This window comes from Leuciscus leuciscus (genome assembly GCF_965113295.1).
Source record: "Leuciscus leuciscus genome assembly, chromosome: 12".
In the NCBI taxonomy this organism is placed as follows: domain Eukaryota; kingdom Metazoa; phylum Chordata; class Actinopteri; order Cypriniformes; family Leuciscidae; genus Leuciscus; species Leuciscus leuciscus.
This window is the reverse complement of record NC_138736.1, coordinates 26,796,332-26,822,368: the sequence shown is the minus strand read 5'-3', so window position 1 is coordinate 26,822,368 and position 26,037 is coordinate 26,796,332. Positions and strand designations below refer to the sequence as shown.

Sequence of the window (26,037 nt, the reverse complement as noted above, 5' to 3'; positions counted from 1 at the left end):
ATACTTGTTTGCTTTTCTTTATTTTTGTAACATTGTCCTAAAGTTTACATTGCAGCTTAAGGATAAAGACATCTCAAAAGAGTCTCTCACTCGCTCGCACAAACACGCACACATTATACATCATCTCGCATACAAATTGCCTCGGTTCCACAAAACATTTTCCACAAAAACATACAGTACGAAAATATAATTTCAAAAGCACTTTACAAAAGACTTGCAATACAATACATTCACTATATAGTATATCAAACTCCCTCCAAAATAAATGCATCTCAGTCACATTACTACATTGTAGGTGTGAAGAATCACACGGATCCTATCCAGTAAAATCATGTTTAACAGGTTCTAGTTTGTGTGTCAAAGCTGAGACCAAATGACTCTGTAGCCAAAAAGAGGTACAAATGTGGTTACTGGTACAGCGTCCAAAAATACACACATACAAAAAAACATGACACCGGATGAATTGGAAAATAAGAGGACAGTGAGTCATCAACAATGAGTCACTCACGGATAGGCATCCAATACTGTCTTCATTACCTAGCTCCAGTTTTTGGCATCTGAATTATAGAAACTATCCATTCATTCAATTTTTCTTCTGTGTCCCATCTTAGCACCTCTGACAAAAAAGTACCATGTATCACCATGTTTTTGGACATGTACCCTGATAATAACTTAAGTACCATATAAATACCAAGGTATACATGTCAAAGATCCATGGTAACACAATTTGATACCATCACTGTACCATGAACAGCACCTTGTTTTTCCAAGCTTCATATCTGGAGATTTGGCAGTACCATTTTTGGTCCGTGTTGTTTAATTTGACCGACCCTTACCGAGAAAAACAGACTAGTGGATAGGAAAGCTTACTTGGTCCTTCTCTGCACCAAAAGTTGAAGCTCTTAAAAGTTGTTAAAGACATTTTACTATTGTAAACTGTGGTATGCTTTATTTGGCCGACAACAGGACCGATGCAAAAGCGTTCAAGAATTAAAGTTGAGAAAATATATTCAGGCGTAGCTATGCATCTGGCACTATCGAACTGTAATACTAGCAGTAACAATATAAAGTAAAGATTTAATACTTTCGACAACAAAGATTGTAACAGTAAGACTACAAGCCAAGAGACAGCAGAGCAGCTAAGCCAGAAGTCGTGTCATGCTAGCAAGCCTAGAATACAAGGCAAGCAGAGGGCTAACAAATACATTACACAAAAACAACCACAAGGACAGTCCCAAATGTGTCAAAAATAAAAGCGAATCAACAGCAACGACCGAAATAAGGATCTTACGAGCTAAAAACGGACAAAAATACTGCAAGGCTGAGTACACAAACAGAAGTTTAGGTCCTCTTTAAGGCTCCTCCACTAACAGGCACCAACCGGATAGCCAGATGTGACCCGTTGTGTTTGGCAGATCATCCATGTTTCTTTTTCAGTTGGAGAAGAATAACTTGGCACTTCTGCAATGCTGGTATATCAGCAGGGTAACAGGGCAGAATAAATCTGCCCTTTGTCTCTCTTTAGGCTGACATTGCACCGCATTTCCAATGCGATTATTGTACAACAAAAGTGTGATTTCATTCAGGGATTGTGATACAAAATATTGCTCAGAACTCAAATACAACTAGACGCATGAGCCAGAGACCATGTCTACGTCACATAACTGCTTGCAGTCGTCTGGAAAAGGCCTCATGCAGAGAATTGAATTTTACGCTGAAGGTGCTGTCTTCATGCTAGCCGCATGCAAAACAAACTCTGGAAAGGTAACTTTACACTGCGTAATGTCAGCCGTTTTGATATTGTGTGTGGAATGTTCTGGAACGAAGTGAGTGGAAGTGAGTTTCTCCGGTTTCCTGGTTTGTTTGTCAGAAAGTTGGCAGCTGTAGTGTGACCTGAGATCAATGTCCTTCCAATTCAGACAATAAAAGACGGTTCTCTACAAAGCAAATAAAAATATGAAATGGTCCATAAAAAGGAGATAACGTTCTTGTATAAAACATAATATAAATGTTCTGCAAAATATATAATGGAAAATAAAATATTTGGATAATACAACTTAGCTACTAATATATATAAATGTCTTTATATAATTTTATATGTACACGTTTCAACGTACCTACTGTAGTTTTCATTTGAAGTAGGTGTGATGAACAAAAAGAAATTGCCTAGAATCTCTCAACTCTTCTTTTCTGATTTAAAACCATTTTCTCTGAATTGATTTTAAAATCAGAAACAAATGTTTGTTGTCCTAATCTTCAGAGTAATTTTCATTTATCAGTGGCTGTGCCACTTAAAAATTAAATAAAAATAAAGGATACTTTAAAAAAGAAATGATATACATGGAATGTGCAAATGTACAAGTATATCTACATACATAAAATCACACACATAAAGAGGAAAGAAAGAGAGAAAAAAATAACGAAATCAGCATTTGATCCCAGTTAACATGATCCAGAAATGTAAATGAAATGATGAACAGGTAAACGTGAAAATGACTGTGTGTATCACAGGGGTGGGTGGAAGTTGATGGTGTGATGTCTAAGGCCTTGAGAGGTTTTATAGCTTTTCCCACAGCGACACTTGAAGGGCTTTCTCACACGGATCTGTGTCCTGTGTCCGTTTTTAGCATGGTACTTAATACCATTCACATTCTGGAAGAAAGAGAAGTTAGAGGGAAAAGCGAGAATGAGACCAAGCCTAAGGATCATTTAGTGTATATATATATATTTATCAAGCTCGTATATTTAAGTTCAATAATTTAACTTAAATGGCAATGCAAATTACCTATTAATTGTCATTTAAGTGAAATTACTTATATATATATATATTTATATATACTTGTATATTTAAGTATATATAAGAGTTAAATATAACTCTTCATATATATATATATATATATATATATATATACAGTAGTCAATATTTGAAGTGGATCAAAACCTTTCATCAAAGTTATACATGAATTTTTAACAATACCTGTTTCCTGTCTTAGGACAACTTTGATTAACTTTTTTGATCCGCTTCAAATGTTGACACTCTATATGGACTAAAGTATTGGGACACCTGATCATAACACTTGGGCCATTGAGATTTTCTGTGGGAAGGTTTGCCCATTCATCCAGTAGACAGAGCATTTGTGAGGTCAGGCACTGATGTTGGACGAGAAGGCCTGGCTCGCAATCTCCGTTCCAGTTCATCCCAAAGGTGTTCGATGGGGTTGAGGTCAGGGCTCTGTGCGGGCCAGTCATGTTCTTCCACACCAAGCTCATCCAACCAAATCTTTGTGCACTGGGGCATAGTCATGCTGGAATAGATAATGGCCTTCCCCAAACTGTTCCCACAAAGTTGGAAGTATAGCTTTGTCCAAAATGACTATGCTGAAGCATTAAAGTCCCCCTGTAGTCAATCATTTTATCCCTTAAAACTCATCTTTGATCACCAAAAGGACATATTTAACAGTTTTTTTCCTGTGAAAAAAATTCTTCATGCCTTAAAATAGCTTAAAGGGATAGTTCACCCAAAAATGAAAATTCTGTCATCATTTACTCTCCCTCAAGTTGTTTCAAACCTGTATGAGTTTCTTTCTTCTCCTGAACACAAAAGAAGATATTTTGAAGAAAGTCGGCAACCAAACGACTGATGGACCCCATTGACTTCCATAGTAGGAAAAAAAAATACTATGGATGTCAATGGGGACCAGAAACTGTTTAATTACCAACCTTCTTTAAAATATCTTCTTTTGTGTTCAGGAGAAGAAAGAAAGTCATACAGGTTTGAAACAACTTGAGGGAGAGTAAATGATGACAGAAATTTCATTTTTGGGTGAACTATCCCTTTAAATGTAATGTCTTACCCCATAGTACCCTTGCTTCATTTAGAATACACAACCCATGAATATGCTAATTAGCCACGCCTCCACTCACGCCAGCTAACAGATTCACTCGACCAACTTACAGAGGTAAACGCTGCACAATGGTGTCGCTCTTTACAACGTTGGACACATAGCAGTAATTTATATGATTAGCCTTTTGCTTGACTGTTATCAAACAGCTTATAATGTGTTGCTAATGTTACACAAACTATGTTCCCGTTCGCCATCTCAGTCTGCCTTCAAACAATCATCAGAAACGCTTTGAACAACTCAGAACATCAGTGGAGAAAGGCATATAGTTCATCATAACATTGTAATGTACATCATACACCCGCTACATTGCTAAATCTAGCCGATTTTTTATTTCAAAAAAATAAAAAAATACCGGGATAGCCTGACATCTCTTGAGACTCCCCTGCTACTTCGCTGTTAATGATATGCTAAAGCCCGCCGGCACATTGACGTCATTGGTTACAAGGTCGTTTGTGACGTCAGAAATACTAATGATTTCAAACCGCGTTTTTGAGAAATTGTCAAAACACTCAGCAATGGTGTTGACTTATGAATTTGCACATGGTTTGTTTTAAAGCACATTAAAAACACCGCATAGACATATAAACAACATTAAAAACTTGATTTTCACCACAGGGGGACTTTCAGATTTCTCTTCACTGGAAGTAAGGAGCCTTGCCCAACCCCTGAAACCCCAATTCCATCAAGCTCCCGCTGCGAAGTTTTTGTGCTGATATTAATGCCATGGATGTTTAGATCTCTTCAGACATGGAATCAGCGGAGCATTGGCAACTTTTACGCACCATGTGCCTCAGCACTCCGTGACCCCGCTCTGTGACTTTACGTGGTCTCCTGATTCGTGGATAAGTTGCTGCTGTTCCTAAACGCTTCTACTTTCCAATAATACCACTTGCAGTTGACCATCGAATATCAAGCAGGGATGAAATTTCATGGACTGACTTAGAGTGGCATCCTGTCATAGTACCACGCTTGAATTCACTGAGCTCTTCAGAACAACCCATTTTTTCACTAATGTTTGTAAATACAGATTGCATTGCTAGGTGATTGATTTCATAAACCTGTGGCAATGGGTCTGATTGAAAAGCCAAAATTCAAGTGTGTCCCAATTCTTTTGTCCATATAGTATATATATATATACAGTATGTATACAGTTGTGAGAGGAGTACCTTGTATCTCTTCTTGCATCCTGGAACAGGGCATGCGAAGGGTTTCTCATCGCCTCCGTTCATACACATGGAACTGAGGATGGACTCTGAGCTGATGGCACTTTCTGTAGTCCAGGACTCGTCGCTGTCAGAGTCTTCATACTCCACTTCCTCCTCATCACACTCACTGCCTGAGGCGCACCAAAAAGTTAAACTCTTTAATTAGTCATTTATTTGCTTCATATATTAGCTGATGAAAGAACTAATGAGAACTGAGAGTGTAAATGTGCCCTTTGCTCCAATTATCCAATGTTTCTTCATTAGGGTTCAAATGTGTTTTTATTGCCACAGTTCAGTTCAGACTTAAATGGGTCATGAATTAAGAAATCAAATATTCCTTGACCTTTTGACATATAATAGATCATAGTAAAAATGACCTCTTAAAAATATCCTGTAAGTTTCAGAACTCAAAACTTCCTCATTAGTCCAAAAACAGCTTTTATATAAACCAAGCTGTCAAAATGACTCGTTTCAGATTTGTCTCAGTATGGCATCCTAGGGCAACGAAAGACTGCCTCTGCAGAGTTTGTTCACTTCATTTTACTGTGGATTCGTTTTTAAACAAGACACAGTTTGACGCAGGCTTTTCAGAGAGACTACCTTATTTGGATTCGACAGTTATGTCGCAACTCACAAGTGTGTGTGACTAACAATGTTTTTACCATGTGTCACTATTGATTTGTCTGATACAGATCGTTTGATATGTACTCACTTTATTTTCACTTTACTGATAAAACGATGAAAGAATAACAGTGAGACAAACGATGATACATTCATTCATAATTCGTTTACATGAAACACCGCAAGTTATCCTTTGTGAACTGTAACTCAATGTACAATGTAAGGCTGAATTTCACCAGTTGCCATTTTTCAACATCAGAAACGTGTAATGGCGCTGAAAATTATTTTAAAATGCAAAACTGTTAATAATAATAGCAGTGGGTGTTTACTTTCAAGACTTGAATGTGGCCCGCCTAAGAGTGTTTTAAAGAAAGGGTCAAAAACTGGATAGAACATAGCATATTGCTTCTAAATTATGATTTTTTTAAATATAAAATGTTGCTTACATTACAAGTGGGCCTCAGAGAACATAAGATTTTTAAATAATGCAGTTCATGACCCCTTTAATATTTCAAAAATAACCACTTTTTATGCATCATAGATTCAGCGCAATTGAAACTAAATGACAGTCTACTATTTAGGACATGTTTCTGACACTAGGCATCAACTGATATAATGACTGGCTTATTTAAACAGCATAAAACAAACAGGAAATGGAGCAGCTGAGGTGCAGGAAGTGTGGATGTCACCAAAAGCTTGGATTTAAACCAATGGGAACTTTTGAGGGCATGCACGCTGACATTCAGTTAGTGCATTCATATTAGTGTATATTCATATATAAATCTAACTTTATAATCATGTAAAATCCCACAAACTCCAATAACCTGTAGGTGTGCTGCTGCGGAAGGAGGATGAGGGTGTGATGGGAGGGGTGACGGGTGGAGTTAGGCTGCCGTTGCTATGCCGCGGAGGCGTCGCTGTACTGTTACGCGATACACCTCCTGTGACTGATATAGCAATTTTGGGTTGGACCTTCTTCTTCTGAGTTTCTTGCTCTCTGCGGGCTGCTTCAGTCATGAATCTAAAAAACAAACAAACAATAAGCCACATTAAGAGATTGAATGTGCAGGTACTGGTGTACCTGAGGACTATGTTCATGGAATTACAGTGATTTAAATATTTAATACAAAACAGAAAAACTACAATTGTAGGTGTCAAATACTATGGCCTCCTTCTGTACTAACCTCCCAAGTGCTTCGTTTATTTATTTATATTTGATGCATATATATGTTATTTTGAATTTATACTGTATATGCAAGCAATACACTACCATTCAAAAGTTTAGGGTCGGCAAGATTTTTTAATGTGTGTGAAAGTCACTTATACTCACCAAGGCTAAATTTATTTGAAAAAAAATTTCAGTAATTATTATTACAATTAAATATACATATTACAATTTTAAAAACACATATATTTGACTATATTTTAAAATTCCTGTGATGGCAAAGCTGAATTTTCAGCATCATTACTTCAGTCTTCAGTGTCACTTGGTCCTTCAGAAATCATTATAATTTAATGATTTAGTGCTAAAGAAACATTTCTTATTATTACAAAAGATGAAAACAGTTGTACTGCTTAGTTTTTTTTTGTGGAAACTGTGAAATATTTTTGAAGATTCTTTGAAAAATATAAAGTACAAACAGCATTTATTTGAAATTGAAATATTTTGTAACTATGAATGTCTCTACTGTCACAATTTAATGCACCCTTGCTGAATAAAATTATTGATTTCTTCACAAAAAAAAATCTTACTGACCCCAAACTTCTGAATGTTATATTAATATAATATAGTTTTATTTTATCAATATTTTATTACGCAAATTAGTATATACTACATATTTCAATATACACACCTATTAATATAGCTCAGAGCAACGTATGTGGGCTGCTGCAGCTCCTGCCTCTCCAGAACTCTGGGATCTGTATCTGAGAGAAGAAGAAGAGAGAAAACACAAACATATATCACCGTAAAACACACAGGATAAAGCTGAAGTTAAAGATGTACACATATAGGTCAAGGCTAACACTGTGTATGCAGTATTACATTGGTGATCACATCTTGCAACATCCTGAAACATTATTTCGCGTTGTGCTTACTGTAAGTTTAGTCAAACAAGTACCCCTAATGCCCTGCAGGCCCAACACAACCGCCACCACACTTTTTCCACTCTGCTTGTGACAGCAGGCAGCTTCCAGTGCCTGAGGCACACCAGGCAATGCTTCAAACGTTCCTCTGCCAAGTGTGTGTGTGTGTCTGGTTATAGTCTGTATCATGGCCTGAGACTGCCCTCATGTGGCAGTCTCCCTTATGATGACTGATCAGTATGTGTCTTATTTCTACATGTGTGCACATACTTACACAAAATGTTAATTAACGAAGCTATTGTTTACCGTGTGTGTGTGTGTGTGTGTGTGTGTGTGTGTGTGTGTGTGTGTGTGTGTGAGAGAGAATTGTAGGATGTTAATTGCTGCTTAGAGCTCATTAAAACATAAATGGTGCACAGAAGACCTCACAAAGAGAAAAAAAGAGACACAGCTGAGTGTGTGTAAGTGAAGCTGGCACATTCTGCACAATTATTTTACAGAGGTTTCAATGACCATGTGGAGAAAGAAGAAAAAGAAAAGCAGGGTTTTTCACGTTCAAATGGGTTGCATTGCATGCGTGTGCACAGTTATATTTGTGTATAACAGGCAGTGGATATAATAGGTCCCATATGTCTAAATGAGGTATTCCTCAAAGTCATTAAAAGCATTCCAACATGTTCACTTAACCATTATTCTCCTTTAACATGGAGCAACTTCTACGCACACTTAATGCTTTGTAGAATGTGCCAGATTTTGCATGTGAATAAATATATTTTCAGCTCCGTCACATTTCACACAATCTGTAATAAGCATGACTTGAATCCCAAAAGACAAATGAATGGTAAAAATAGAAGAGTAGCTAAGTTTCCTTGACGTCTTTAAAGGAAACCAGTCAACCTGTGTCTGCTTCTGCCTTAATCTCATCAGAGTGCTTTCTGGTGTCGGCAGTGCATGGATTAGGCCTTCCTCACCTCATAAAGAGGACACACACACACACACACATCTGTGTGTCTCAGGTGGTCCACTGAGGTGGTCTTCATCAGTGGTTTATTAGCGTTTCCGAATCATTTTACCTGCTGGTGTGGTGTGCCCTTTCAATCTTAAACATACTTCACATTTAGCAATTAAGAAATGAAAAATAAGTGAAAAATTCAACTGAATGGTTCAAATGAAATACAACAAATAAATACTTATCTGTGGGCTATCTATCAAAAATTACTCTACTGGTATGAAAGTATAGTTTTAACCATGAATCTTTCGTTTAACCAACACATCAGCATTTTTTCCCCTATTCTATATTTATTTTCCCTTAAAATTTTCAAATTAGAGTCGCAAATTCATCTTCAATGAGTTTTCTAAAGTGACATCCTTGCAAAACATCACAATTGTATATTGGGATTTGTTGAAAAGTTGAACTAAGAGTTAAGAGAGCTACAATAAAAATAAATTACTCACCCTCATGTCATTCCAAACTAGTATGACTTCCTTTCTTTCATGGAACATAAAAAGAGACATTTTGAAGAATGTTTATGCTGCTTGTTTTCATTACAAAAACAGTGGATGGAACCCCAGAGTTGTCAAGATCTGATTAATATATTAAAAGCATTGTAAAAGTATCCTAAAAGTTGACCGTTTCATTTTTATTACAAGATGAAACACTATATTACAAGTCTTTTAAGTGGTGTGATAGATTTGTTTAAGGAACATACTTAAATGGCAGCCTTGGTTCACTTTCACTGTCGTTATATGAAAAAGAGCTGTTTTTTTGCTGGACATTCTGCAATTATTATTTCCTTTGTGTTTCATGGAAGAAGTCAGTCATACAGGTTTCAAAAACATGAGGGTGAGAAAATGATGACAGTTTTTTTTTTGTGGGTTGAACTGCTCCTTTAAATCTTCATAACTTTATTCTGGTATTATGCGTGGGGGAAGTGTAATTATGTGTGCCAGGTGCAGAACAGTGACGGGAGGGCAGAGTTAATGTTTTCCAATTTTATGATTTCCCTTCACCTAGAAAATGGAGGCACACAAGGTCTTTCCACAGGAAAAGTAGCAAGGAAATACAGAAAGAAACACACACACACACTTAACATTCAGTGCCTCTTAAACTGAACGCCCCGGAGTTAATTTTCACATTTAGCAATAGCGGCCGTCATAATTCAGTACAAACAACAACCATCCTTACGGCAGCAGGAACTTGAGTTGAAAGCACCACTCGTCACAACCAGTAGCAGTAATATTGCATTTTAATGGGCCATGACCAGTATTAAATCCCTATGAAATCTTTATGTAGGGCTAATAATACTGGGCCCTCTGTGAGGACATTAAAGAACTTTCTCCCATAAACATGCCTTTTATTCCCAGCCATATCATTAAATCCTCTCCTATCAAACCTCACAGGGCTATTTACTGCTGTCCTGAATACTGATATGGGATCAGGTGGATCTAAATTAGACGGAAATGCATCCTTGTAAGAACATTTTGGATTAGCTGGAATCTTTTTAAGAGGGCTGAAACCACCAGAAGAGCAAATGTGCCACCCTGTGGTGGAGAACAGCTCAAAAACCAACAGAAAGCAATATGTGTGTCCCTGTTAGTGTGAGCCTGTGCATAAGTCAGAGGAGCCTGGCGTGGAGCGGCGTTGCAGGAATGCCGGGTTTGTTTTCCAGACGGCTAATTAAAAAGCAGGGGAGTGTTTTAATGCGCTGGAGAGCAGCAGGTCTCCGGATGGAGGGAAGGGGGGAGGAGGGGAAGACAGGCGGGAAGGAGGGGATGGAGAGAACTCTAAACGAGGCTGTAATTACACTTCTCGGAGCTCAGCAGGATACAACGCTCCAAACACTTCCGTATGTACACGCAAACACAAGCAAGCTCAAGGACGAGCACACATATGAGAAAGGAAACAAAAACCATAAGCATTCACACACAAATCATGCACACCAGCACATACAGACAAACACACTTTTTTTGGGTGGGACTAGGAAAGCTAGTATAATGGATTTTCCACTGGATCTCACTAATTGCCTCATAAAGAGGCCTGAGGATACACACACAATTAAATCATAATGATCTAAACAGAGAAGAACAGAATTTACTTCTAATAGCGACTATTATTTCAGACAGACGCCCTTAAATCCATTGTATATCTTCAGAAAAATTATTAAGAACAACATATGGACCGAATATTCACCATAATATCACTTAGTAAACAGAAAAAATACTGAGTAATAAAGATGCAACACTTCCCTTATATGGATATGCCATGGTTATTCATCACCAACCTCAACCAAACCTCAAAGCTATATGAGAACTGTGCTATTAGTTATACTACTTTTTGGGCCTCAAAAGAATAAAACTTGGACATTTACAAGTCTTTCCATACTTTTTGGAGCTACTAGGGCAAACAAATATTGTGTAACAAGCCTGACATCTTCTGGTCACTGAAAGAAATACGCCCAAGTTTCAAAATTCACTCTGTCTACTCCAAATTCCTTTTAGTTTTACATTTAGGGTTATATTAAGAAAATAACATTAGCATTTAAAGTAGTATGCTAGGGTAACAAGAGCACAATTTCTTTAAACAGTTCCAAACGGTGCTGATTTATTGTTTAGCTTTAAATGGTTTAGTGACTCGTGAAAGAGTTGTGTTTATGCTAGCGGTGACTATTAAAAACTGCTCGGGCTGATGTTTTGTTACTTATCTCTTCCAGTGTTTTACTAAAACCCTTCATCTTTCACCTAAGTTTAATTTAGTTACACTGTTGCCATGGCTGCGCTGTCAGCAGAAAATGCTTAGTAACCTGCATTGACGCAATGCTCAGATAATATTAAAGGGGACCTATTATGGAAAATTCACTTCTACGTGGTGTTTGAACATAAGTGTGTCGGCAGTGTGTGTAACGTTACACAACCACCTTCTAATGATAAAAATCCACCCACTCTTTTTTTTATTCCTATAAATAATAAGCAGTCTCAGAACAAGCCGTTTGCAGATTCTTGCTTTTGTGACATCGCAAATTGCTAGACCCTGCCCTGAATGAGCTGTAAACAGTCCGCCATGTTTATCTCCTCGCCACAGCATTTAACAGCAGCATTCAAGTAAGAAATGTAGTGTTATTAAAGCTACTAAAGTTAATTCAATCAAGAGCAGTGAGTGATTTTCTTTTTTTCTTTTGTGGGCTCGAATTTCGGCGCGGGATTGCGGGTATTGCGCATAATTTTAATCATTCCCGCAGGTCTCCCACTTATAATGCGGGAAATTCCCGCAAACATTGATTCACTTTAGCATGTTGGTTGTATTAGTAAATTAATCCACACGGATTATAAAATCAAATTTTAAAACTGTCTGCGAGACGCAATTTCTCAAACAGCGTGAGTGATTCAGCGGTGCTGCGTCTTCTATCTCTCGTCACTCAAAATGGGTTGCACAAGGCAATCGTTAAGAGCGCTGCAGGCGGCGATAATACACTCTCGCGTTTCGGGAGTCGGGATAGACGGAATTGTCACTTGCATAATCGGGCCAGCATTGCATCATTGCATCATGGATTCATAACTAAAGTTTGACATTTGCACGTCTTTTTAAGTCTTACCAGTTTAAGCATTCACGCGATTTTAAAATATTCGGTAGGCTACTTGCCTGAGCTGAGAGATGGAATTTTTTTTTTTTTTTTTTTTTGCACACATGCGTAAAGCCGCCTCACAAACAGCTCGCGGGTAACAAAAGTTATTTTTCGTGGATTATATCGCTTTAACAGTCAAAAACATCTTGGTGAGTATCCTCTAGTCTAGTCTAAACACAGTCGGTTATGTCTTAAATAAGCATAAATCGCACGTGACCGTATAATGAACACAGGATCCGTGCACAGCCGCTTGTCCACCAGCGTCTCGATTTCTGACGCGACGCCAAAGCCCATTCATTTCCTATGGAACTACGTCAGGCAGCAAAAACGCCCCCGCAAAGCATGATAGGTCGCGTCGCGTCGATTTGGTCAACAGCGGCGCTGCAAAAAAGTATCTCGGTGGATACTTTATGCAAATGAGAGCGTCAAAACGCGGGGCAGCAGCCAATGGAAACTCGGCGGCGAGAATTTGTGTATGGCCGTTGCTATGGTTTCATTTTTTTTTTTACATTTTTCCCGGCGCGAAAAGCAGCGAAAACGTCACAGGCGTCGCGTCGGAACAAAAATTGATCGGACGCTGGTGGACAAGCGGCTTCATGGTGCGTTCACACCGGACGCGAATTGCGCGTCAGGCGCGAGAGATTTCAATGTTAAGTCAATGCAAAGACGCGTAAAAAATTCCTGCGGCGCGAATGAGGCGTAGAGCGCGGCGCGGTAGACGCGAATACGCCTCATTCGCGCGTCAAGTTCTGGTGCGTTAAGCGCGTTACGCGCGAATGTTTTATGTAGTGCTTTTTGCGCATTCTCGTGTTTGACGCGAATTCGCGTCTGCCGCCCGAGTTGAAAAATCTGAACTTCTGCGTCAATTCGCGCCGCGTTAACCAATCAGAAGCCTGCTTCAGCTGCTTGCTGCTGTCACGTGGTGAAGTGACAGTTTATAATGTTATTTTATGTTTATGTCAATACATTATTTTGTAATATGACTAAAATGCACAACAAAGCAAATCTTTCACATAAAAACTCGATTTCAATATATGAGAGATACTCATTTTGTATTGAATGCAATTTATTCCATATCTATATGAAACATTATTAATCTAATGTGAAGACAACAAATACAATTTAGTGTATACAAACTAAAACAAAAATCACAGGTTTCACTTTTGGAGGCTGGCTCCATTTATTATCAAAACAAAAATAAATGACAGATTAGGTGGGTGCGGGCGAGGGTGAACCTCGCGCCGGGCTGTACAGCGCGGGCTCGTCAGGCAGCGACCACTCGAGGCCGAGGCCTTATACGGCCTACGCTGTCCTCGTCAGTGTCCTCACCGTTAGGTCCACCAAACCTAGGTCCTGGACCAAATTGTGAAACTCCTGAAACCCTCCGGAGAGTCTGGTGGACCCGAGTACAGCGACGATGTCCCCTACGCAGCTGTTTCTGCTCTCCAGAGCATATACGAGCGGTGACTCTCTCGATTAATGCTAATGCTAATGCTCGATAAACATCTAAAAAAGATGGCCGCCAACGGGTTTCGAAACTTTCGCCTCTGACGCGCGTAAATGTCGCTTCAAACTTTAGTTTTTACGCGCGTCAATCTCGCGTCAAACTAGACGCGGCAGGCGCGAATTTGACGCTTGACCACTTTGTGTTAATTCGCGTGTCTCACGCGCGTAAAAACAAAAGTTTGAAGCGAAATTTACGCGCGTCAGAGGTGAAAGTTTTGGCGGCCATCTTTTTTAGATGTTTATCGAGCATTAGCGTTAGCATTAATCGAGAGAGTCATCGCTCGTATATGCTCTGGAGAGCAGAAACAGCTGCGTAGGGGACATCGTCGCTGTACTCGGGTCCACCAGACCCTCCAGAGGGTTTCAGGAGTTTCACAATTTGCTCCAGGAGCTAGGTTTGGTGGACCTAACGGTGAGGACGCTGACGAGGACAGCGTAGGCCGTGAGGCCTCGGCCTCGAGTGGTCGCTGCCTGACGAGCCCGCGCTCTACAGCCCGGCGCGAGGTTCACCCTCGCCCGCACCCACCTAATCTGTCATTTATTTTTGTTTTGATAATAAATGGAGTCAGCCTCCAAAAGTGAAACCTGTCCTGTGATTTTAGTTTTTATACACTAAATTGTGTTTGTTGTCTTTACATTAGAATAATAATGTTTCATATAATCTAGAATAGATATGGAATAAATAGCATTCAATACAAAATGAGTATCTCTCATATATTGAAATCGAGTTTTTATGTGAAAGATTTGCTTTGTTGTGCATTTTAGTCATATTACAAAATAATTTATTGAGGCCAAACATAAAATAACATTGTAAACTGTCACTTCACCACGTGACAGCAGCAAGCAGGCTCCTGATTGGTTAACGCGGCGCGAATTGACGCAGAAGTTCAGATTTTTCAACTCGGGCGGCAGACGCGAATTCGCGTCAAACACGAGAATGCACAAAAAGCACTACATAAAACATTCGCGCGCAACGCGCTTAACGCGCCAGACGCTCAATTCGCGCGAACTTGACGCGCGAATGAGGCGTATTCGCGTCTACCGCGCCGCGCTCTACGCCTCATTCGCGCCGCAGGAATTTTTTACGCGCGTAACGCGTCTTTGCATTGACTTAACATTGAAATCACTCGCGCCTGACGCGCTATTCGCGTCCGGTGTGAACGCACCATTATGCTGCGTTCACACCGGACGCGAACAGCGCGTCAAATTCGCGCCTGCCGCGTCTAGTTTGACGCTTGACCACATGTGTACATTCGCGTGTTAAGAGCGAGATTGACGTATACGAGCGGTGACTCTCTCGATTAATGCTAATGCTAATGCTCGATAAACATCTAAAAAAGATGGCCGTCAACGGGTTTCGAAACTTTCGCCTCTGACGCGCATAAATTTCGCTTCAAACTTTTGTTTTTACGCGCGTCAGAGGCGAAAGTTTCGAAACCCGTTGACGGCCATCTTTTTTAGATGTTTATCGAGCATTAGCATTAGCATTAATCGAGAGAGTCACCGCTCGTATATGCTCTGGAGAGCAGAAACAGCTGTGTAGAGGACATCGTCGCTGTACTCGGGTCCACCAGACTCTCCGGAGGGTTTCAGGAGTTTCACAATTTGGTCCAGGACCTAGGTTTGGTGGACCTAACGGTGAGGACGCTGACGAGGACAGCGTAGGCCGTATAAGGCCTCGGCCTCGAGTGGTCGCTGCCTGACGAGCCCGCGCTGTACAGCCCGGCGCGAGGTTCACCCTCGCCCGCACCCACCTAATCTGTCATTTATTTTTGTTTTGATAATAAATGGAGCCAGCCTCCAAAAGTGAAACCTGTCCTGTGATTTTTTTTTTAGTTTGTATACACTAAATTGTATTTGTTGTCTTCACATTAGATTAATAATGTTTCATATAGATATGGAATAAATTGCATTCAATACAAAATGAGTATCTCTCATATATTGAAATCGAGTTTTTATGTGAAAGATTTGCTTTGTTGTGCATTTTAGTCATATTACAAAATAATTTATTGAGGCCAAACATAAAATAACATTATAAACTGTCACTTCACCACGGACCGCAGCAAGCAGGCTCCTGATTGGTTAACGCGGCGCGAATTGACGCAGAAGTTCAGATTTTTCAACTCGGGCGGCAGACGCGAATTCGCGTCAAACACGAGAATGCACAAAAAGCACTACATAAAACATTCGCGCGTAACGCGCTTAACGCGCCAGACGCTCAATTCGCGCCATTCGCGCGAACTTGATGCGCGAATGAGGCGTATTCGCGTCTACCGCGCCGCGCTCTACGCTTCATTCGCGCCGCAGGAATTTTTTACGCGCGTAACGCGTCTTTGCATTGACTTAACATTGAAATCACTCGCGCCTGACGCGCAATTCGCGTCCGGTGTGAACGCACCATTAGACCTAAGCAAAAACCTTTCTCTTTATTTCTCTTTATTGGGATCTCTATTCTATTGTATTTATTTGTGCTACTTTTTTCAATTTAATTCAAAGATTGAAATCAAGCTTCCTTGTGTTGTGTAAATTCTTAAGAACAAAATTACCCCATTGTAAAAATGCAATGAGTGAGCATACATTTAGGCGAGATAAATGTAATTAAAAAAAAAAAAAGGTCTAAACTCCCCCCTCAAATAAAAAATTCCCCCCATAAGAATCACCTAAGGCCAAAATTCAGGCCCTGTGTTGTCTGATTCATATTAACAGCATATATAGCAGTAGGTATTGTATATTACGGTGCTTTCACTTTAATACACAGATTTAGTATACACATGTGATTTCTTTACTTGCCATTTACGTGCACAGACATAACCGACTGTGTTTACCTGAACTTTGTGTGTTTTTGACATAACCTTGTGTAAGTGTTTAAGCACAATAAGATGTGAAAGAGAACTTGGTTTAAAACTCACAGGATGCGCAGTCTGACATCTAGCTTTCTGTGTGTGTGCTCAGAAAACCATATATCAGAAGTTTAGACTGATATGGCTTTAAAATGCATGCAGATAATAATCTTTCATGATGATGAAGAACTGCAATGTCACGTGAGAGTGACCACGATAGAGATGATAAACAAAACTAGGGGTCCGGGGATTTTTTAAAATTAATATATGAATCGCAATCCTATCGATTTGCATCGATTCACAAATTTCACAATTCGATTTTCAAAAGTGTTACACTTCTTTAACTTCGCAGTACTACTTAAAGACACACAGCTGAAGTATGCACACAGATTCCTTTCACATGCATGTGATCTTGAATTCAGTTCTCTTTCACAGCTACACACACAATTATGTCAAAATGCAAATCTTGTGAAATGTGGAATATTCAATGTAAACAGAGTATGTTATGTCCTACGCGAATGAAAACAAATGGGAGAAAATCGGATGTGTAACTATATCCGTGCATTTATTCTTAAAGGGACAGCAGCCTCATAAACTGTTGCCATCCGTTTCATTAATGTAAAAAAAAACACAAAAAAAAACACAAAAAAAACACTGCTTTTGACTGAATCACTTTTTTATCTTTAATATTAATCAATTTATATTTAATTCATACAGTGAAGACTATACAGCGTTTTATTTTTACATTTGATAATTCAATTTCGGTATTATTTTTTACTACATGTTAAATAACTTAAACTTAAAAGTGTATTTAATTTGTATATTTTTTCTATTGTATTTGTCCTATTGTTAGTGATTTACTTCTTTGTTCCTATTTTTAATATAAAAAATTAAATAAAATTGCCTGCCTTGCTTTATTACAGAAGACTGTGTATAATGATTGTAGTCAGCTTAAAGGGCATTTGTTTTATAATATTGGGTTGACTAAAATGGGAAGAAAAACTAAATAAATTTCAAGGTTTTTCCCACCCCTAACCAAAACCAAACAGATGTTTTCGTTTTTGACAGAGTATTGGAGGCACGGCTGTAGAGGCTTCGCCCTCTTCTGGAAAGCAGGGTGGGGGGGGAGCAGCTCATTTGCATTTAAAGATATATGCACGAAGACAGCATGTTTTTCCTTTCACTTAAATGTGCTCTAAGCGATGTCATGCGTTTTTTAGGCCGAAACATTTTTTGTCACATACAGCAAACATCTCCTCACTATCCGCTAGCTGCCTGTCCCCTGAACACACTGTAAAAAAAACGTGGTCTCTGTACACAGCCCAGGCTCCACAAAGGGCAACAAAAACAAACTGGCCCAGCCTGGACCACGAAACATAACAAACAGTGTTCCAGCCAATAACCGACAAGAATGATTAGAGAAGCATGAAGAGGGAAGTTAGCTCGAGGAGAGATGTCCTAGACAACGACTAAAGTTGAATTATATTCTCTTGAATTTTGATATGGCCGAAACACGACCAAAGACACAACGTTCCGATGACAAATAGCAAAGAGGAGGGAGGGTCGAGCTAGCCTCCGTTTTGTTTGACAATACTTTGAACGTCAACAAGAAGTGACGTCACCCAACATCACTTAGAGCACCTTTAAAAATGTGCATTTACAACATGTTATAATAAATGATCTGTGGGGTAATTTGTGCTGAAACTTCACAGACACATTCTGGGGACAACTGAGACGTATATTACATCTTGGAAAAAGGGGCATAATAGGTTCCCGTCCACTTTAAGAGACGACAACAAACACAGGCCGTATGGCTCTCAGTTGTTTAGAATTATGTCACCTGTTACCTACGACATGTAAATACAGAGAGGAAATGAGACAGGCATGTCTGAACAAATTTCCACAGTCACAACACTAAACAACAACTTACCAAAATACATGTCTGAGTACCCAGAGGACCATCTCGCTGACACGGGGAGGGTATGACATCATGCAAAATTCCTTTCAGCCTAGGCAACTAACAGATATATCCAATGAACTTTCTCTTTCTGTGTTTGTTTGTATGCATGCATCTCTTTCTCAAACTCACCCTAACCAGTATCAAGACGCACAGCTGTGTTTTTGGACAGCTTTGATCCTCATGTCAAATTATCCATATATTTTATTCAAATATATGTCAATAAAGCAAATATATAATTTAGTTTTATATTTGGGGCAACATGACAGCTCTTTCTTGGTACCATTTGATTTGGCTACCTAATGTAAGTGCACAGATCTGACAGTCTACAACCGTCTCTCCTGCGTGTCATGTGGTAAAAACACCACAATTTTACCACAAGGAGGCAATATTACATAAGTTCATGTAACTTTGTACTCCCTCAAAGCGTAAAGAAAAAATGACTGCATGAAACTGTAGCCCACAGATAACTGGTCAATCTGAGAAAAATCTATGACAAGGCAGTTTATCTAATTATTTTACGATGTCTACAGTCTACTTGATAACAAAAGGAATGAAAATGCACAAAAACACCATTCACATTCAGATCAAGTGCATTCACTTTGATAGAAACAACATTGCAAAATCAAATTGCAGTACTTAGTGTAACAAGAAAAGTTGGTCAAACACCAACATGACATCTTAACATCTGAGATGATATTGCTTGTAACACTGGAATAACAATTTATTCTGGAAGTAATTGTATAACTACAATTATGTAAATCTGTCTGTTTGCCTAACATCACTTAAATGACCTTGAGGACAAAAATAATAATAATCTCATCTACATATCAAACAGCTTCCCTGAAGAATATTAGTGTAAAATTATTCAAAATGTAAATGTTTGCAAGCAGACACAACCTTTGACTATTTTTAACTATCCACAACTATGGCACATAGTCAAGACAATACTGGTGTGCAGTGAACACATGATAAACACAACAAATACTATTGCAACGAAAAGAGTATTCCAACTAAGTCCTGTTTTTTTATTTTATTAATAAATTATTTAAATATAGTTATATTGGATATAGCATGAAGACTTTTTGAAAAGAAATACATTTAATATTAGAAATGCACCGGTTTTAAAAAATCAAACCGTTAAGACAGATAACTGATGCACAGTATTAAAGCTGCCGTCGGCAAGTCTGGCAGATTGGGTCGATTAGCCAAAATTTTTAATGTTTACAACTCTCATGCCCCTCCCCACTACCAGCGAGCACCCTCCCATCGAGGTCGTGCTCGTCAGTGCGTCACTGTGCGTGTGTACCTGATTTTCTGTGAACGCGTCCGTCTCTTCAGCATCTATCAACACCATGGACTCGGAGGTAGGCTGCCCTGGCTAATCTATCCATAGATAGCAATAACCGAGGAATTGGAAGCTTGTTAGTAGATTTTCTCTCCGCCATCACGCTTCATGCAATCTCCAGGCGAACTTCAGGCGTGGCGTGTGCATGTGATATTAACGTGCGCGAGTGAGGGGGGATCTGTGGCGTGTGCACGACCTGTGATTGACAGTCAGATCTCACACCCCCCTGCACTGATTGGACCTGATGAAGCGGGAGCGGTGGATTTTTGCAAAACAAATAACACGCTCCAGGTGGAGTTAGAAGCTCGGGTTTTTTTCTAAAACCACCTTATTTATGTTGTTCTGTCGGATTATAGTGTCAATTTCACTGAATATGATCAAAAAAATGTTGCCGACGGCAGCTTTAAACACAGTAAATGCAGTTTTAAAAATCACTCAAATTTCGTCTAAAAAGTTAAAGGTGCTCTAAGCGATGTCACAAGTTTTTCAGGCCAAAAATGTTGTTGTCACATACAGCAAACATCTCACTATCCGCTAGCTGCCTGTCCCCTGAACACACTGTAAAAAAACGTGGTCTCTGTACACAGCCCAGGCTCCACAAACGGCAAGAAAAACTAACTGGCCCAGCCTGGACCACAAAACATAACAAACAGTGTTCCAGCCAATAACCAGAAGAATGATTTGGGGGTGGGGGTTAGTGCGCGTGCACATGAAGGGGGGTGTGGGGAGTGGAGGAGAGAGAAGCATGAAGAGCGAAGTTAGCTAGAGGAGAGATGTCCTAACAACGACTAACGTTAAAATTGTATATTCTTGAGAATTTTGATATGGCCGACACACGAACAAAGAGACGACGTTCCGATGAACAAATAACAAAGAATAGGGAAAAAGAAAAGGAACGCGAAGTCCCGAATTTACATCGGAAAAGCGTTCAAAAGGTGGTGAGAACTGGTGGCCGGCAGAAGGTTTCCAATCCGACATTCAGGTGGCTCTGTTTTTGATGGACAGGTGGGTAAATCCAGTTTGTTTTTTCTAAATGGTTCATGACTGTTTCAGGAAGCACGGAAGGGAGGGGGAGGGGACGGGATGAGGGAGGGTCGAGCTAGCCTCCGTTTTGTTTGACAATACTTCGAACGTCAACAAGAAGTGACGTCACCCAACATCGCTTAGAGCACCTTTAGGGCCTGTCCACACGGAGACGCGTTTCGCTGTATACGTATACATTTTTTATCGTATTGGCGTTTCGTCCACACGGATCCGGCGTTTTCGGAGACTGAAACCGATATTTTTTGAAACCGGGTCCCAAGGTGGATAAATCTGAAAACGCCGCCCTTGCGTTTTTGTGTGTACGGCCAATCCGTACATTTTGTGAAACGATGATGTCATCACACCAAGTGTCAACTAGTCAGACACCGTTAAGTCACAGCAACTACATTTATGGTTTTTCATATTGTTCAACAAAGTTCTTGTTTAAAAAAGAAAAAAGAAAAGAAAAAAAGAAGCTACTGTGCCTAATATTATTGTTGTATACAGCCATAGTATACAGCGCGCAAGGTTTATGCGCATGCTTTAAGTCTTCTTCTCCGTTTTTAGTGTATGTCTGTGGCAGAATTACAGCGCCACATACTGGTCTGGCATGTATACTACATCGTTTTGAGTCGGTTTCAGTGGTTTCGTGTGTACGCAGATATTTCTTGAGACGACGCCGTGTTTACGGAATTTTTTTTTTGAACGGGGAAAGAAAATATCGGATAGGGAAAGCTCTGGCTTCGTGTGGATGTGGCCTTAAAGGGATACTCCACTTTTTTTGGAAATAGGCTCATTTTACAACTCCCCCAGAGTTAAACAGTTGAGTTTTACCATTTTTGAATCCATTCAGCCGATCTCCGGGTCTGGCGGTACCACTTTTAGCATAGCTTAGCATAGATCATTGAATCGGACAGGACCATTAGCATCTCTCTCAAAAAAATGACCAAAGAGTTTAGATATTTTTCCTATTTAAAACTTGACTCTTCTGTAGTTACATCGTGTACTAAGACCGACGGAAAATGTAAATTTGCGATTTTCTAGGCTGGCGTAATGATATGACGCAGCGCCTGAAAATAGTCACCAGCTCGGTAACTTCCAGCGTGACTGGGACTAAGTTTGTCTAACCTATTAGACCTATTTTCAGGCGCTGCGTCATATCATTACACCTGCTGCACCCATGGTACGGCAGCAAAGTTTCTTGATTATTACGCAGGAATGAGAGTATAGTTCCTAGCCATATCAGCCTAGAAAATCGCAACTTTTCATTTTCCGTCGGTCTTAGTACACAATGTAACTACAGAAGAGTCAAGTTTTAAATAGGAAAAATATCGAAACTCTTTGGTCATTTTTTTTAGAGAGATGCTAATGGTCCTGTCCGATTCAATGATCTATGCTAAGCTATGCTAAAAGTGGTACCGTCAGACCCGGAGTTCGGCTGAATGGATTCGAAAACGGTAAGACTCAACTGTTTAACTCTGGGGGAGTTGTAAAATGAGCCTATTTCCAAAAAAGTGGAGTATCCCTTTAAGGCCATGTCAACTGATATTGTTCAGATATTTTATGCAAAATGCGTCTAAATAGCTTTTACTGCTGAGACAAAACTAAACAGCACCAGGGCTCTTGATGGGACTTAAGATCAAAAGTCACTCAAAGTTCTTTTCCAAAGAACCTTGTTTTAAAATTGTTTGTAGCTGTTTTATCAATTCACATTTTGTATGCATTTATATCAGTAAAATGATAACCATTGACCTGCCATCACTAACACTTCATTTGTAACACGTCTGTGCGGTTTCCTAAATTGATGAAAGAAAGGATTTGGAGACAATCATGGGATGTAATTCAGGAGATGTAGACGGAGTCTGTATCCTGCTTTTTATGTCAGCTGTCTAAAATATAGGTTGTCTCAGTCAGGCTTTCACATTAATCTCCCAACACTAATAGTGAAGAACAAACTAACACTAACTCAAGCATAAAGGTGCTGCTTAATGATTTAAAGTTATAATTTTATCATGACAATCACATACAATTTTGAATTTTAATTTGAACAATCTTCTTCATGACTGGCAAACTGCCAAACCAAGCCACAGCATGGGGTTTCCACTCAATAGGATTATTATTGATTAGCAGTATTAATGATCTTTGTGGAAGGCTAGGGGTCTCTCATTGTTGTGCTCATTAAAACAAGAGCTCTGAGATCAAATCCCTAACCCCAAATGTCAGATCTGTGACCCCTGAGGGAAATCAGGCCAGCTGATCTTTTATGAGGCTACAGTGACAGACACAGACTGGGGTGCAGGTGTGTTTCATTCTGACAGAGGCCTTCCATTGTGACGTCTGCAGCCAGTCACTATGGAGACAAGTGTGGCACAGCCATCAAAATAAGAGAAGCACAGCAACAACAAAAACAAAAAACACTGCATATCTGTTAAATATAAACATGCATTTTTCCATCACAGATTAGCAATGCATACAAATATTATTTTAAGAAAGGTCTTAATAGGGGTATTAGTAAGGTCACTAAATACTAAAACAATAATTACCATAGACAATATATATTTAACATTACTGCGGAGTCAATACTTTTTCATCATCATGTTATAACAACTATATGTGCTTTCAGAGTTTCAATTTGAATTTCTACATCAATAATTCGATTCAAAGTGGTAACTTTGGCATCACTTTGGCATCACAGTGCACTTGAATTTTCTTTTTAGTGTACCAAGTTTTGCAGTGCACACCGCTTAAACCTAAAGTTAATTCTGTTTCATATAGTGATCGCTAACTTGGGATTAATATAAAAATAAAAAATGTTGTATGTAAATCTTCACGCAGCTTTAAGCACCTAAACAGAGAATCATTCCTGTGGAAGTTGACAGACAGCTTGAATACACAACATTAGCATAAACAATGGCTCTCCACAGCAAGCACTAATTACGATAGACATGGCAAGCCATTTTTACATTTATTCCATTAACAAGAATGTATTTTTACTAGTTACTAGCATACATTTACAGGCCTGTCACGATAATACTTTTGTTTGGGTGATATATTGTCCCAGAAATAACTGCGATAAACAATATTATTGTAATTTTAAGACCATTGTATGCCACTGATTATATAATCATATCATAATATAACTGCATAATTATGCAAGTAGGCCAACACACTTTCAAATGACAAGGAAAGTTTACTTCTTAAGAATATTTAGATACTTTAATTAAATTTAAAATTAAATTAAAAATTAAATATCCTAAATAAAAAAACTTGAATAAACCTTGTGCAAAGTAACAAGTAGAAAAAAACAAACACAAAATGCATAAATGGCACTTATATTAAGATTTTCCATCTTCAGATGTTTCCCTGACCTTCTTTTCTCAGTAAAGCAAGGGTGTACATTATTGCTGACAAACACAAACCCTACTTGTCATGTCCATATATGAACAAAGGCACAGATGCCTCAACAGGCCATTTTGCTGCTAAATCTATTCTTCTATAGAGGCGTGTTTTTCAAAAGTTTAACTTATTTTAACTTGAGTTTTTTAACCGCATACTTATAACCCTGCGTCTTGCACAAGATGCTGCCAAAGATGCGAGCCAAACGGTCAAACATGTCTGTCTAGCGCATCTTAACATAGAAAAACATTGCAGTGGAATGCAAAAACGCATTCTCTGTGAAAACGAACAAGACACTTGAGACTGCCGCGTCCTGTGTGAAATGGCCTTAATGATAGCTGTGAACGAGCACCATTAAGCGCTGTCAAGTTTAATTTAACACCGGAACAGTGCAGCTTTGAAACCGAGTGCTTTTGAACTGGTAATAAATAGCAAAACTTTGCTATTAAATTCTATTTGCATCTGTGGTTAAATATTCATTCCATTTATTTATATATTTAATATTCATATGTAGGCCTATACCATTTCTTAGGAATACATACCAGCAACTATTTAGCTGGAATACAGTTTAATAAAGTTTGATCGATAGATACTAGTGTCCATTTAATTAGTACTAGAAAACTGGAACAGATAGTAATTGTTCTAGTATGTGATGAACACATATTCACTTCTTGAAAAAAGAACTAGTAGCCAATCTATAAATTAGTAACACCAAAAATTATAATTATGATTATTCATAATTATGACTATTGAAAACCCTAAAATGACTAACACTGCTAGTTATTTCAAGCAACACATGTTAAAACAGCTTGCCACACACAAACAGGCCTAGATCTAAACAGAGCAGCGTCTAGTAACTGTGCACCCGTCGCTGAAACCTGCTTATGACTATCTATCGACACTTAATTAAACTGAGTCGATGCTAATGTTTTTAAATTTGCAGCGAGTTCATGCAAGTGAATTAGCGCGTCACTGCATACAACCCAGCCAAATGCTCAGCGCACAGACGCGCCTTCTCGCCGCTTGAGAGCGACAGCAGGCCGAAAGCGGAGCGCTACTCACCGATGTGGTTATCTTCGATATGAACGATGAGCTCGGCCAGGGACTCGAAGTGCAGCCCGCATCCGCCAAACCGGCAAACGTTGGAGAAGAAGGAGGCAGCCGCGACGCCCGTCATAATGGATGTGTTGGCAATGGTCCGTGAGCTTGCAGACCGGCGGAGGCAGAGGCAGAGGCTGTGCGGGATGGGGTGATCTTATAGCCGGCAGCTCGTTGCAGCAGCAGCGGCAGCGGGGATTGCAGCTGGAGCTGTTTAGACGGCTGGCAGCCAATGGGAGGGGGATGGGGGGCAAAGCAGCATGACGGAGGAGGAGGAGGAACCGGCCAAACAAACATGCTGCTGTTCAATTCACCTGAGCGGAGAAAAACGAGGAATGCTTGACTGAGAAGGGACGTATAAGCAACTATATTATTGATTATTTCAGTACATCTTTTGCTACCCTGCCTTTAAATGTGTAAGGTTGAATAGTCCC

General features: G+C 39.3%; 1 protein-coding gene across 1 annotated transcript; it reads right to left on the bottom strand.

Annotated features, from left to right (window-relative positions):
* Position 1: 1 nt before the first annotated feature.
* jazf1a (JAZF zinc finger 1a) lies at positions 2-26,037 on the bottom strand. Its single transcript, XM_082185233.1, is given in 6 exon segments — positions 2-2,652; positions 5,072-5,241; positions 6,556-6,752; positions 7,585-7,657; positions 25,568-25,750; positions 25,753-26,037. Coding segments are annotated over 6 exon segments (918 nt in total). The 5' UTR covers positions 25,901-26,037; the 3' UTR covers positions 2-2,505.